Consider the following 13,712-nt stretch of genomic DNA (forward strand, 5'->3'; position numbering starts at 1 on the left):
CAGTATAAACAGCCCTCTAACATTTAGATGGAGAGTGGAATATGTTTCAGACAGCTTTCCTTTTCTGTCTGCACACCTCAGCAATCAGGTGGGAAGTGAAAATGGCCATGGCCACAGCCCTGTAGAGCCTGTGGTTCACAGGGGGTTGACTGGCAGGAAGGAGCATAGAGGTCCTGGCTACTATGTATGAAAAGAAAGTGGAATTGATAGCTGGCTTCTTATATAAGCTTCACTGCTTTCACTATTGAGAAGAGTTTTGTTTTCTTGGGAGATTTTTGCAGTTATTACCTACAGAACTTAGTGACCCTGATTAGAGTTAACAACTCAGAAATGGTAATGTGTGTCCTCAGCAAGTGTTTTCTTGAAAGATGAGTGAGTGTCTTCCAATTGGTAATGGCTGGCATTTTACTTATAATCATTCTTGTTTATTCTGGGTCTCTTTACTTTTGATGGAAATTGATTTATCTTTATTTTAAGCTCCAAACTCTGCTTGTTTATTTACAGTGAATCTAACATTATAAGCATTTGGAATAATGGGAAAGGCATTCCAGTAGTAGAACACAAAGTAGAGAAAGTTTATGTTCCTGCATTAATTTTTGGACAGCTTTTAACCTCCAGTAACTATGACGATGATGAGAAAAAAGTAACAGGTAAAGTCTAAATGGCTGATCAGAATTTTTATTGAGAAATACTGCTCTCTTAACATAGAAGTCTGTTACTATTTCTATATAAGATATTACAGAAAAGGAAGCTTTTCTAGTTTTGTTGTGAGAAAATCCTTTATAGAATTAATGTCTATAAAAACTATCATGTATTACTGTTGTCTTGATTATCGTCTGATAGACACTTAACTCGTAGTGCACTGACTTCTGCCAGAACTCCTGGAACTCTGTCTAACCTGGCTGATGGTTTGGGTTTTGAATTAGAGTACTGATGAAAGTAAGATGCATATGATCCCTGTATCTGTAAATTTGTTTTTACATAAGCACTATGTCTTTTGGTATCAATTAAATTACTTTTAAACCATTTTCTTTGAGTCAGGATTGAAAGTCTAGACTCTATAGAGTTGAAAGTGCTTTGACCATAGCCAGTTGTTCTTCTACTTATTTACACTTCCCAAAAGATGATTTTTTTCCAAAACCAAAGTTCTAGGAAGTTATATAGATTAGAGTTTTGTACTAGAAGTGACTGTGATAGAAAGCTCAGATTCATACTCACATAGACTTACTGGATTGTTTGAAGATACAGTGCTTAATTTTTTTTTTAATTGTTATGAAGTTTATCTACAAAATGTGTATTTTAATTATATTACTGTATGTGCTAAATCTTAATTATATTTCTTTAAATGAAAAATCTAAGTATACTTTGAAATATTCAATCAATGATTAAAATAATAAATGGAAGCTGTTTTGCAATAGACCTGCCCTATGGTAGGTGAGTTAACAAAGTCCCTTTAAAATTGTTTTCATTAAACCTTTCACATTTAATTGTTCTTACAGGTGGTCGCAATGGTTATGGTGCAAAACTTTGTAATATTTTCAGTACAAAGTTTACAGTAGAAACTGCTTGCAAAGAATATAAACATAGTTTTAAGCAGGTATGATAGAAATGTGACTAATTCTTTTTTAAGAATAATCATGTTTGTTGCTTTGCCAAGGTAATACTTATATAATACCTTAGATACCTATATAATGTATTTTTTTAAGCATTAAGCAAGTCATCAGAGTAAAAAGGCTACAGAATGCCTGGGAGATTTTACATAAATCTGTTTCCCTCCCATTCTTTTAAAACAAAATGCTTTATTTGACAGACTTTTCCTTTAACCTCTTTAAGCAATAGGGAAAATGTCTTGAACCTCACAGTCTAATTGAAATGCACCAGCTTAGCATGTTTGAAAATTTCCTTGTTGATTGATCATTTATATTTCAAATTTTTATATTTCACTTCTGTAGACCTTTGAAAATTTTATGTAAGCTAAAATAATTTTGTCAGAAAAGCATTGTACCTTTTTATTTTTGTATAATTCTTTATGGTCAGTTGTAGATTTTGAAAGATTTAACTAACAGTGTATAAAGCTGTTCAGTTGATTTTGCTTATTTTCAGTATGAGGTTGTTATAATAGTTTTATCTAAAATGTCTTCATTTATAGTATAGTTTTAAAGATTGGTTTGTTGTGAAAGTTGGAAAATGGTTCTAGTTGTGGTAAATGAATGTATTTCATTAGCTGAGTCTTTATGTATTATCTAATATAGAAGCACAATAGAAATATTTAAATATTTTTTCTCTTAAAGACATGGATGAATAATATGATGAAGACTTCTGAAGCCAAAATTAAACATTTTGATGGTGAAGATTACACATGTATAACATTCCAACCAGATCTGTCCAAATTTAAGATGGAGAAACTTGACAGGGATATTGTGGCTCTCATGACCAGAAGAGCTTATGATTTGGCTGGTTCCTGCAAGGGAGTCAAGGTCATGTTTAATGGAAAGAAATTGCCCGTAAGTGTCTTCTAAAATAGCTCATGCTTTGTTAATTTGTAGACAGCTTATAGTTAGATCTTGCTTTTTAAATTGTTAATCTCTTTTAACAAGTGTGTTTAGATGATTGACATTTAAAGTAATTATTGAGACATTTGGATTAAAGCTTACCATCTTGTTATATGTTGATTTATTGTGTGTGTTCTTGGTTACTTATTTCCTTGTATCCTGCCTTCTTTGGTTTTAATTCAGCATTTTTAAAAAAAATGATTTCATTTTATCTTCTCTATTTACTTACTATGTGTGTGTGCATGTTCTCAGTTGCTCAGTCATATCTGACTCCTTGAGGCCCCATGGACTGTAGCCTGCCAGGCTCCTCTGTCCGTGGAATTTTTCAGGCAAGAATACTGGAGTGGCTTGCCATTTCCTTCTCCAGGAGATCTTCCCAACCCAGGGATTGAATCCACGTCTCCTGCGTTGATTGGCAGGCAAATTTTTACCACTGTGCCCCCTAAGAATTCTCTTTACTTATTATTCTTATTTTTAAAACTTATTTAGTGATTGCCTTAGGGTTTATAATACTCATTTGTAAGTAACTTGAGTCCACCTTGATTTGTCACTTGGTGTGTAAAAGAGTTGGACCCGACTGAGCGACTGAACTGCACTGTAGAGCAAAAACTTTATAACAGTGTATCCCCAGCTCCTCCTTTCTGTCCCTAAGCCCTTTTCATCATACATTTCGCTTTGGCATATTCTCTAAACAACAGAAGAAGAGAGAGAATGAGGAGGAAGAAATATTTGAAAAAGTTATGGCAGAAATATTTCCACAGTCAAGTTCATTAATTTTTTTTTAACTGTGTCAAGTTTCTGACTTGATGTTGCTACTGCTTTAAGCAGTCAGTTATACTTTAGAGCAATAAAAAATAGAGTTATAGTTTACCTTCATTTATTCCATTTCCAGTGCTCTTAATTTCTTGGTGCAGGTCTAAGTTTCTGACCTATTTTATATTCCTTCTGGCTGGAGATTTTTCTTTAACGTTTATTTCCTGTGGATACCTTTGCTGACAATAGTTTCCCTCAGTTTATGTTTGTCTGAGAGTTTTTTTCCTTCACTTGAAAGGATACAGGGTTTCACTGAGTATAGAATTATAGTCAATAGTTGGTATTTTTTCAGCACTTAAAAATGTTACTTTGTTGTCTTCCTGCTTGCATGGCGTCTGCTGTAACTCATATCCTCCTTCCTCTGTTGGTAAGAGATTTCTTTTTCCTCTGCCTGCCTTGAAGATTTTCTATTTGTCTTTGTTTTTTTGAGTATGATATGCTCAGTTGTATATATAGGGTGTTTTGTTGGTTTTGGATTTTCTTTTTTGGTACTTAATTCTGTTTGGCATCTCTTGAGCTTATTGGATCTGTTGTTTGGTGTCTGTCACTAGTTTTGGAAAAATTGTGGCTGTTATTAATGTGCTGTTCTTCCTTTTCCTGCTGGGAGTCTAATTATGCGTAAATTGTAGGACCCATGCTCTTGGATGTTTTACTCTGCTTTATTCACTCTATTTTCTCTTTGAGTTTCAGTTTGTTTGATTTCTGTTGCTGTATTTTCAAGTTCATTGACTTTTTTGCCTCTACTGTGTCAAGTTTACTGCTGAGCCTGCCAAAGGCATTTTTCGTATCTTCTGCTTTTCTTGATTTCTAGCATTTGCATTTGATTCATTCTTAAAGGTTCTGTCTCTCTGCCGAAGTTGCACATTAGACAATATGCAACTTCCACAAGAGACTTTAACCTATTAGCCGTTGTTGTTGTTCAATTGCTAAGTTGTGTCTGACTCTTTGTGACTCCATGCACTGCAGCATGCCAGGCTTCCCTGTCCTTCACTGTCTCCTGCACTTTGCTCAGACTCGAGTCCATTGAGTCAGAGATGCCATCCAGCCATCTCGTCCTCAGTCCCCTTCCTTCTCCTCTTGCCATCAATCTTTCCCCGCATCAGGGTCTTTTCTAATGATTTGGCTCTTTGCATCAGGTAGCCAAAGTCCTATCTGATAGTTAAAACATCTGCGACATACCTAAGTTCTGATGATTGATTTGTCTTTTCAGACTGTGTTTTCCCCTTGCCTTTTGGCATACCTTGTGAGATTCTGTTGAACACCAGCTATGTTGCATAGCATGGTAAATATGGTGTGAATAGGCTTTAGTATGAGGATTTATGTTAATCTGTACAGGGAGTGGGCGGTGTTTGCAGGCTGTTGTTGCTGCAGTTACTAGTGTTGAGGTCTGTTGTTGCTGTGGGCACTTCAGATTCTGTCTTGTCCTTTCTCTATGCACTGGGGCTTGCCTTGGAGCTGCTGCTCAAGGAGGGTCTCTTGCAGCTCTTCCAGCTGGAAACCACTGTTATAAGTGGAGGCCTGCTAGCCTGGGTATAGGTTGTCTGATTAGTCTCAGGCTTTGGATTGCTCAGGGCCTGTGTCTCGGGGTTTGGCCTTCACAGGAGTGTCTGCGCCTCCTCTTGAGGTGGAGCCGTTCCCTTTGTCCTCTGTTCTCTGGTTGCATCAGGTCACACCAGTGATCTCCTTCTGTGTCCTTCAGGCTCCCTACCCTGCAGAATAAGCCTTTTTAAGATGTGAATGGGATGGGCATAGGAAGGGTGGGACTGGGCAGAAGTACTTTATCTCAGCTCTGGTGATATTTTACCACTGTTTTCCAGCAGTGTCCTTCCCGCTGTGAAGTAAGCCGTTCTTTTTTTTTGATAAGAGTGAAGTGTCTGGGTTGAATTCCTAGTGGCTGCTGTTCTCTACCTGGCCCCATGAGGGTCACTTTTTCTAAATTCTTTCTGATCTACCCTGTGAGGAAACACCTGCAAAAGACTAGGAACCCCTTCTGACCACAGCCTTCAGGTGCTTCACACACTCACACTAGTCCACACTTGTCCATAGAAAGAAGTTCATCAGGAGCTCTGTTTCTAGGTTCCTTGGGTTTATACCACACCAAGCAGCTTCTGCCCAGATGAGACAAAAATTTAGGTTCTGGTCTCCCTCCAAACACCTGCTCTCTTCAGATTTTGGATGCTCAGCTGTCCTGTGATCTCAGGTTTTTGAAGATGCATAGAAAATTTGTTGTTTAATCAGCTGTTTTCTTATAAAGGAGAAGAAAATGTCTTCTTTGAGCCTTCCCTTCTACATGTCTAAACTGGCTGGTGTTCACCTAGTTCAGCTGCCACTGCAAGAGGAATTGTTCATTGTCTTTGTTTTCTGAATTTTAGGTAAATGGATTTCGCAGTTATGTAGATCTTTATGTGAAAGACAAATTGGATGAAACTGGAGTGGCCCTAAAAGTTATTCATGAACTTGCAAATGAAAGATGGGATGTTTGTCTCACATTGAGTGAAAAAGGATTCCAGCAAATCAGCTTTGTAAATAGCATTGCAACAACAAAAGTAAGTAAACTAATTGTTTGTTTCCAAGTCAATTGTTGAACAGTCTTCATTAAAAACAAGATAAAACAACAAAAAAATCCCTCCACCCTGCTTTTGTGAAATCAAAATTGACTTATGAAAATAAAAGTATATTTTCTATGAAATATCTGTCTTACTATTTATTTAAGCATCTATTGAGAAATAAATTTACATGATTAGAGCTTATAGTTGAATACACTTGTATTTTACAGAATTTAGAATGATAACAAATTCCTTGTTCTGTGTTCTGAGTTTTGAATGTAAAAGAACAAATAATAAGAGATGAGTCTGTTTTGGGATCACATCGTGAAATGCCTTATCTATTGTTCTAAGAAGTTTGAACCTTTTTTTGTAGGCTTTTAAATTTCCAAATCAAATTAAATTCTTCTCATCTATAGGTGTTTATCCATTGACCATAATGAAATATTGGGCAATATAAGTGTATATTTTAGAATAAAGCCATGAGCTATCACTTTGTCACTCTTGTTCAAGTTTGAACTTATTTTTTATAATCTAGCATCAGTTTTTCTAGTCAACAGAAATCCTGTTAGATTTGATTGCATTTTATTATGTGTAATAGAGACCTAGTATACAGTGGTTTGTACACGTGAAGGTTTTACTTTTCCTCTTCTGGGGATTGATGGTAGGCAGTCTTAGTCTGGTTCTGTGACCTTACAGTGTCCACAGGGTCCTATCCTCTTCCTGACTTTCTTTTCTGCCTCTCTTAGCATGTGGCTTTCATTTTCATGCCTTTAATATGTCTGCTGCACCCTTCCAAGTCCTAAGGAGAGAATTAAGTTGGACAAATTCATATGTGAATTAAATCTCTCTGCTTTTATCAGGAATGCAGTAGTTTTCCTGGAAACCCCATCCAGTAGACCTCTGCTAGCATCTCTAGCTAGAACTGGGTCAAGTGACTACCTTTAGCTGCAAGGGAGTCTAGATTGGTAAATCTTTGTAACTGGACACGTTGCCAGTTAAAAACAGTTGGATTTGTCTGTAATGTGAAAGGGAAGAATGGGTATTGAATAGACCACTGTTGATGGCTACCATGGTTCCTAAGTGGCAATCTTGTGAGTGTCATTGCTACCACCAGGCCAGTGTTCATTCTCACTTCCGTGTCTCTTTTTGAGACTTTCTCTTTTTTCACTTTGTGGGGAGTTATATAGAGTTGCTAATTAGCTCTGTGGCCAAAAAGACTATGTTTAAATCCCAACTCTTTCCTTCTGAGACTTATCATATTACCTCTGGTATATAGGGTGAGTAATATAGTCATACTAACTTTAAAAAGTTATGTTGAAGATTAAATGCTCATTCTAGAAAAATACGAATGTTACTGTTTTGCTGCCTTAATTATGGAAGATTTTGTATTCTGTCCCCCCAACCCCCACCACTTTAGGGTGGACGGCATGTGGATTATGTAGTAGACCAAGTTGTTGGTAAACTGATTGAAGTAGTTAAGAAAAAGAACAAAGCTGGTGTGTCAGTGAAACCATTTCAAGTAAGTGATGTTTTATATATTCTGTTGAATTGTTAAGTAATATCAATTCTGATATTGACCTTTTTTTGGATGTTTTCAACAGGTAAAAAATCATATATGGGTTTTTATTAACTGCCTTATTGAAAACCCAACTTTTGATTCTCAAACTAAGGAAAACATGACTTTGCAGCCCAAAAGTTTTGGATCCAAATGCCAACTATCAGAAAAATTTTTTAAAGCAGTGAGTAAAATGTATATTACTTTTCAGTATTTTTTGTTTAATTTAGAGTTGATTAAGTAGTTTTTTTGATTTATTTATTCTAATTATTCTGATTAGTTTGTTATTTTAACTGCAGAGACAGGCATATTTATACTAAAAACTAAAATGCTTGATTATGAAAACTTCAAAGGTTAGATAGTGTTTCATAAAACAGTTGATTATTTTGCCAAGCTTTAAAGTAGGAAATCATGTAACTAATTATGTTTTAGTTTGCATTGGTCTTTATAAAGCCAGTTTTGCCTCTAAAAAATGTACAGGTCCTCACAGGACTCCTGTCTTCATCTTTTCCATTCCTTTCAAATTCATCTACTGATTTTGTAGATGTAACTTAAAAAAATTATGGTAACATATGCATAACATAAAATTTACCATATTCTACAAACTTTTTTCTTTCACTTTACTTAGCACATATTTATTTAGGCTGCCTTAGCCTTTCTGAAACAAGATGAGAATATAAATAGTCTTAGATTTGTAACTGAGCCTTATGGCTGCTAATAATTTCTTATAGTCATTTTTGTATAAGATTTGCCTCAGTTCTCCTGTTCACCAGTGCCACCAAATATATATTAAGTGTTTTTATGTTTGCTCTGGGAATGTAAAGATGAATAAATTACAGCCCCTTCTCTTTGGCAGTTTATAGTTTTTTTGGAGGAATATTGTGTAATATTGCAATAGAAATAACACTTATCAAATTTTGGTATTGGAATTTCAAAGGTAGGGTCTCACAAACAAAAACAAAAGTTGACTTTTAGGTTTAGCTAAAGGCCTATAGAATAGTACTTTTGGATCTGATCATAATGAATTCTGCATACCAATGACCCAATGCTAATCATCTCCCAAATTTTTGCCCTCTTTTAACAGTTGTTCTTTTCATAAAGTAATTTGATTTTAGTTTTTATACTTTTTCATTTTTGGCAAAGGAAGTTTAGATTTGATAACATAGTTCACTTCTTTTTATATTTCAAACATTCCAGAAAACTATTTCATATACCTAAAATCAAACTACCCACATAGATGAAAAAGAAATAACTCAAACTTGGAGATGCTTTACTTTTTCGGGGGAGTAGCATTTGACATCTTATCACCTGTTAACTCACTGCAGAACGACACATATGTATAATGTTAAAATCCTTATTAGCAAGCTCTTTAAAAAATAAGGACTATTCACAAGTTCTTGAGTTTATCCTGATATTCCCTTCATGTTAATATTTTTTTGTCGTAGTGAATTCCAGATTCATGTCTTTGTGTTGAAGGATGTCAGAAATGTCAGTGTCTATAATTTCCCAGGTAGTAAATTCATAGGTGGATCAGCCTTTACTGTGTTCATTGTAACAAAACTAACTTGTAACAAAAGCTGTGTATATTTCTTATGGAGTTTATTCTGATAAAATTTTTTTCGTATGTAGTGAAGTTGCCTTTTTCTCATGTGTTTACATTTCAATATAATCGGTCATGGTGAATAGTTGCCTGAATTAATTTACTGTAATTAGAATAATTTACCAGCATATATTATTATTATCATTTTGCCTTACAACTGCCCAGATTCCAAGTATTGCATTAATTTTAGCTAAGTGTGTGAACTTCTTGCTTGCTTCTTTGATTTTTAGGCCTCTAACTGTGGCATTGTAGAAAGTATCCTGAACTGGGTGAAATTTAAGGCTCAGACACAGCTGAACAAGAAGTGTTCATCAGTAAAGTACAGTAAAATCAAAGGTATTCCCAAACTGGATGATGCTAATGATGCTGGTAAGATTCAGTTTTTGTTCGGTTTTTAGATTTTGATTTAAGTTTTTATTCAGGTGTAGACTGTTTTAATTTTCCACAGATATAGGATTTTATTTTCAGAGGATAAATTTCACTAAAATTGTCACATATAATACATGTTACAATTTTGGGGGGATAAAGCTTCAATAAAATATACCTCATTTCTACATTATACTGAGCATAAGATGACTCTTTACAGTGTTTTATTATCACTGTGATTGTTAATTTTTTGGTTTCATATTTTCCATTGGTAAAATTGAGAAGTCTGGAATATGTATCATTACTAATTTCTCTTAGGTGGCAAACATTCCCTGGAGTGCACGCTGATCCTGACAGAAGGAGACTCTGCCAAGTCCCTGGCCGTGTCTGGGTTAGGTGTGATTGGAAGGGACAGATACGGGGTCTTTCCCCTCAGGGGAAAGATTCTTAACGTGCGGGAAGCTTCTCACAAACAGGTGTGTATCTACATATGTACCCACACATGTGTATGACAATTTATTACTTTAACTAAAATTGTTGCCTTTTTTTGTGTCAATTCTGACTCATCTTTTGTATATTTTGACACTTTAAAATACTTCCAATTCTTTTCATTTTTGCACAGATCATGGAAAATGCAGAAATAAACAATATTATTAAAATAGTTGGTCTACAATATAAGAAAAGTTATGATGATGCAGAATCTCTGAAAACTTTACGCTACGGAAAGATTATGATTATGACTGATCAGGTTAGTTAAAAGTTGCCACATACTAAAACATCTCTTTTTCAGAATGTCCTTTGGATATTTATTTCATGGGATTTGTTCCAACATAGTAAATGGAAAATGATTACACTTCACAGGGGAAAAATATTGCTTAATGGCATGGTTTGTGTGAAGTACATTTTACATGATCTAATTTATGGTAGCCGCCTTTCTGGTTAGTTATTTTAAAATGTTTTTAAATTCAGTAAATATGGACAGAGTAGAACACACTGTAGCACTGTGATGTTAAAGCTTACCTGTGAACAGGAAGGAGATGGTGAGATTTGTAAGCGAGAAAGGTTAATCAATAGGAAGATGGCTAATGTTTGTTTATGATGGCATAATTTGGGATGCACAGAAAATGAGGAGGATTTGAATAGTGAAACGGCAGTACTTAGGCAGGAACTAGAAAACTGAAGAGTTTCATGTGCTTCCCTGGGGGCTCAGACAGTGAAGGATCCTCAGGTGGGAGACCTAAGTTCGATCCCTGGGTCGGGAAGATCCCCTGGGAGAGGGCATGGCAACCCATTCCAGTATTCTTGCCTGGAGAATACCCATGGGCAGAGGAGCCTGGTGGGCTACAGTTCATGGGGTTGCAAAGAGTTGGACATGACCGAGTGACTAAGCATACACATAAAATTTGAAGAGTTTCATATGCATCCAACTGCTTGTGTCTCACGTACTCTAACTGAAAGCATTTGTAGGAAAATCTGCAACTGAGAAGCTGCTGTGTAGTTTTAAGCAGAAATTTATCAGTTTTTATGTTAAGAGAAGACTTGTGAATACTTGTATTCCATAGATTTCTCCTTTCAGTGAAGTGGCATTATAACTGTGTTTCTTGTATTTCTGTCTTCTAGTGAAATCTGGGAAAACTATAAAAAAGATAATGGTAGTATGTTTTATAGTGACAGAAAGATTCAGTCTATCACATAGCTATATTCTTTGTTTGAATTTTAAGAAAGAAATTCTTTAATCATTCAAAGGATAACCTCTCTGTTTTGTACAGTGCAGTTGTAAAATTTGAGTGGAATTTGCCTCATTGCTGCAATCATATATTTAAAATTTTGATTATGTAAGTAATTATATTTCGTAAAATTATCATGACATTCTTTACTGATACTTATTTAGGATCAAGATGGTTCTCACATAAAAGGCCTGCTTATTAATTTCATCCATCACAATTGGCCATCACTTTTGAAGCATGGTTTTCTTGAAGAGTTCATTACCCCTATTGTAAAGGTACTATTTACATTAATATACTTTTATACTATGGTCTTAAATAGTAGCAGAAAAACTAATTTTTTTTATTATTCATTTAAGGCTAGCAAAAATAAGCAGGAACTTTCCTTCTACAGTATTCCTGAATTTGATGAGTGGAAAAAACATATAGAAAACCAGAAAGCCTGGAAAATAAAATACTACAAAGGTCTGTATTCTAAAACATTAAAATTTTGTGAACTTGACATAAATTTCCTGTTAAGAGAGCATTATAAAATATTTTGAAAGTTTATCTCTTTTAGCTTTCAAAAATAACTATTGCTGATTTTTAAAGAGTTATTATGGAAAATTTATGTAAGTAGAATAGTTTAATGGGCTTCCCATGTACTTAAGTGTCATAATTTCATTTACAATCTTGTTTCATCTGAATTCTTCTCACTGCCACCCCATTAGTTTGAAATATTAGGTTGGTGCAAAAGTAATTGCAGTTTTCTTTGTTGAACTTTGTCATTTGATATTGGAATACGTTCTTAAATGTGGTTATATTACACATCATTTTACCATGCATTTCTTGCTATATGTTCTTTTTGTTAATGACTTATTGTTATTTATTATATATTTATTTTGGACTGTGGAAATGATGTTAGACAAAAAGCAAATTTGAGCAGTTCTGCTATTCAGGTTCAAATGGGTTGTAAAGCAGTGGTGACAACTTGTAACATCAACAACACATTTGGCTCAGGAACCACTAACAAACATACAGTGCAGTTGTGGCTCAAGAAGTTTTGCAAAGGAGACGAGAGCCTTGACGATGAGGAGCGCAGTGGCCAGCCATCGGAAGGTGACAGTGACCAATTGAGAGCCATCTCTGAAGCTGATTTTCTTACAGCTACACAAGAAGTTGCTGAAGAACTCAAAAGTTGACCATTCTATGGTCATTTGGCATTAGAAGCAAATTGGAAAGGTGAACAAAGCTCGATAAGTGTGTGCCTCATGAGCTGAACAAAAATTTTAAAAATCATCATTTTGAAGTCTTCTCTTGTGCTATGCAATAAGAACTAACCATTTCTTGATTGGGTTGTGACGCGTGATGAAAAGTGGATTTTATATGACAACCAGCAATGACCAACTCAGTGGTTGGTCTGAGAGGAAGGTTCAAAGCACTTCCCAAAGCCAGACCTGCAGCAACAAAAACATGGTCACTGTTTGGTGGTCTGCTGCCCATCTGATTCATTACAGCTTTCTGAATCCTGGCGAAACCATTACATCTGAGAAGTATACTCAGCAAATTGATAAGATGCATCAAAAACTGCAGTGCCAGCAGTATTGGTCAACAGAATGGGCCCAGTTCTCCACGACAGTGCCCAACCATTGTCATGCAACCAGCGCTTCAAAAGTTGAACAAATTGGGCTATGAAGTTTAACCTCACCAACCCTATTCACCTGACTTCTCACCAATTAACTACCACTTCTTCAAGCATCTTGACAACTTTTTGCAGGGAAACCACTTCCACAAGTAGGAGGCAGAAAATGCTTCCTAAGAGCTTGTTGATTCCTAAAGCACCAATTTTACACTACAAGAATAAACAAGCATTTTTTGTTGGCAAAACTGTATTGACTGTCCTGGTTCCTATTTTGATTAATAAAGATGTGTTTGAGCCTAATTATAATGATTTAAAATTCTTGGTCTAAAACCTCAGTTACTTTTGTACCCACTTAATAACTTCCAGGCATTAATAATATAGTTAATTTCTATAATACTTTAGTATGTATTTCTGAAAGAATTTTTTGTTGCCCATCATACCATTATCATACCTTTCTTTAATAATCTTAAATAATCTGTTAAAATTCTCCTGACTATATTAAAAATGTTCATTTATATATTTTTTTGAATCAGGATCCAAACAGAGCCCACACATTGCATTTGGTTGATAGGTCTATTAAATCTTATTATATTGTTTTTCTGTTTTCCGTGTAATTTATTTGTTTAAAATGTTGGATAGTTTGTCCTGTTTCATTTCCCACATTCTGGATTTTGTTAATCATTTCTATAGCTTTTTTTTTTTTTTTTTTTGGAGAGAACATTTAATGTCTATTCTAGGTAATTTTCACTATATGCAGTATGGTATTATTAACTACAGGCATTATGCTGTAATTAGATTCCCCAGAATTTATTCATTTCATAACTGAAAGTTTGTACTTTTGACTGACATCTCTCAATTTCCCTCTCCCCTCAGCCCCTGGTAACCACTATTCTACTCTGTGTTACTATGAGTTTGACTTTTTGTTTTTTTAGATT

At 35.0% G+C, this 13,712-nt stretch overlaps 1 protein-coding gene across 4 annotated transcripts in view; it reads left to right on the forward strand.

Moving 5' to 3' along the window:
- The window catches only part of TOP2B (DNA topoisomerase II beta), a 61,612-nt gene that overhangs the window by 20,842 nt on the left and 27,058 nt on the right, over positions 1 to 13,712 (forward strand). For all 4 annotated transcript variants that reach the window (XM_070459823.1, XM_070459824.1, XM_020881577.2 and 1 more), the window contains exons 5-15: positions 505 to 650; positions 1,500 to 1,597; positions 2,292 to 2,504; positions 5,738 to 5,911; positions 7,329 to 7,430; positions 7,513 to 7,650; positions 9,297 to 9,435; positions 9,751 to 9,908; positions 10,055 to 10,180; positions 11,324 to 11,434; positions 11,516 to 11,621. In XM_070459823.1, coding sequence (XP_070315924.1) covers positions 505 to 650; positions 1,500 to 1,597; positions 2,292 to 2,504; positions 5,738 to 5,911; positions 7,329 to 7,430; positions 7,513 to 7,650; positions 9,297 to 9,435; positions 9,751 to 9,908; positions 10,055 to 10,180; positions 11,324 to 11,434; positions 11,516 to 11,621 — 1,511 coding nt within the window. The remainder of the gene's footprint in view (positions 1 to 504; positions 651 to 1,499; positions 1,598 to 2,291; positions 2,505 to 5,737; positions 5,912 to 7,328; positions 7,431 to 7,512; positions 7,651 to 9,296; positions 9,436 to 9,750; positions 9,909 to 10,054; positions 10,181 to 11,323; positions 11,435 to 11,515; positions 11,622 to 13,712) is intronic.

The sequence above is a fragment of the Odocoileus virginianus genome, chromosome 32, assembly GCF_023699985.2.
Source record: "Odocoileus virginianus isolate 20LAN1187 ecotype Illinois chromosome 32, Ovbor_1.2, whole genome shotgun sequence".
Classification (NCBI taxonomy): Eukaryota; Metazoa; Chordata; class Mammalia; order Artiodactyla; family Cervidae; genus Odocoileus; species Odocoileus virginianus.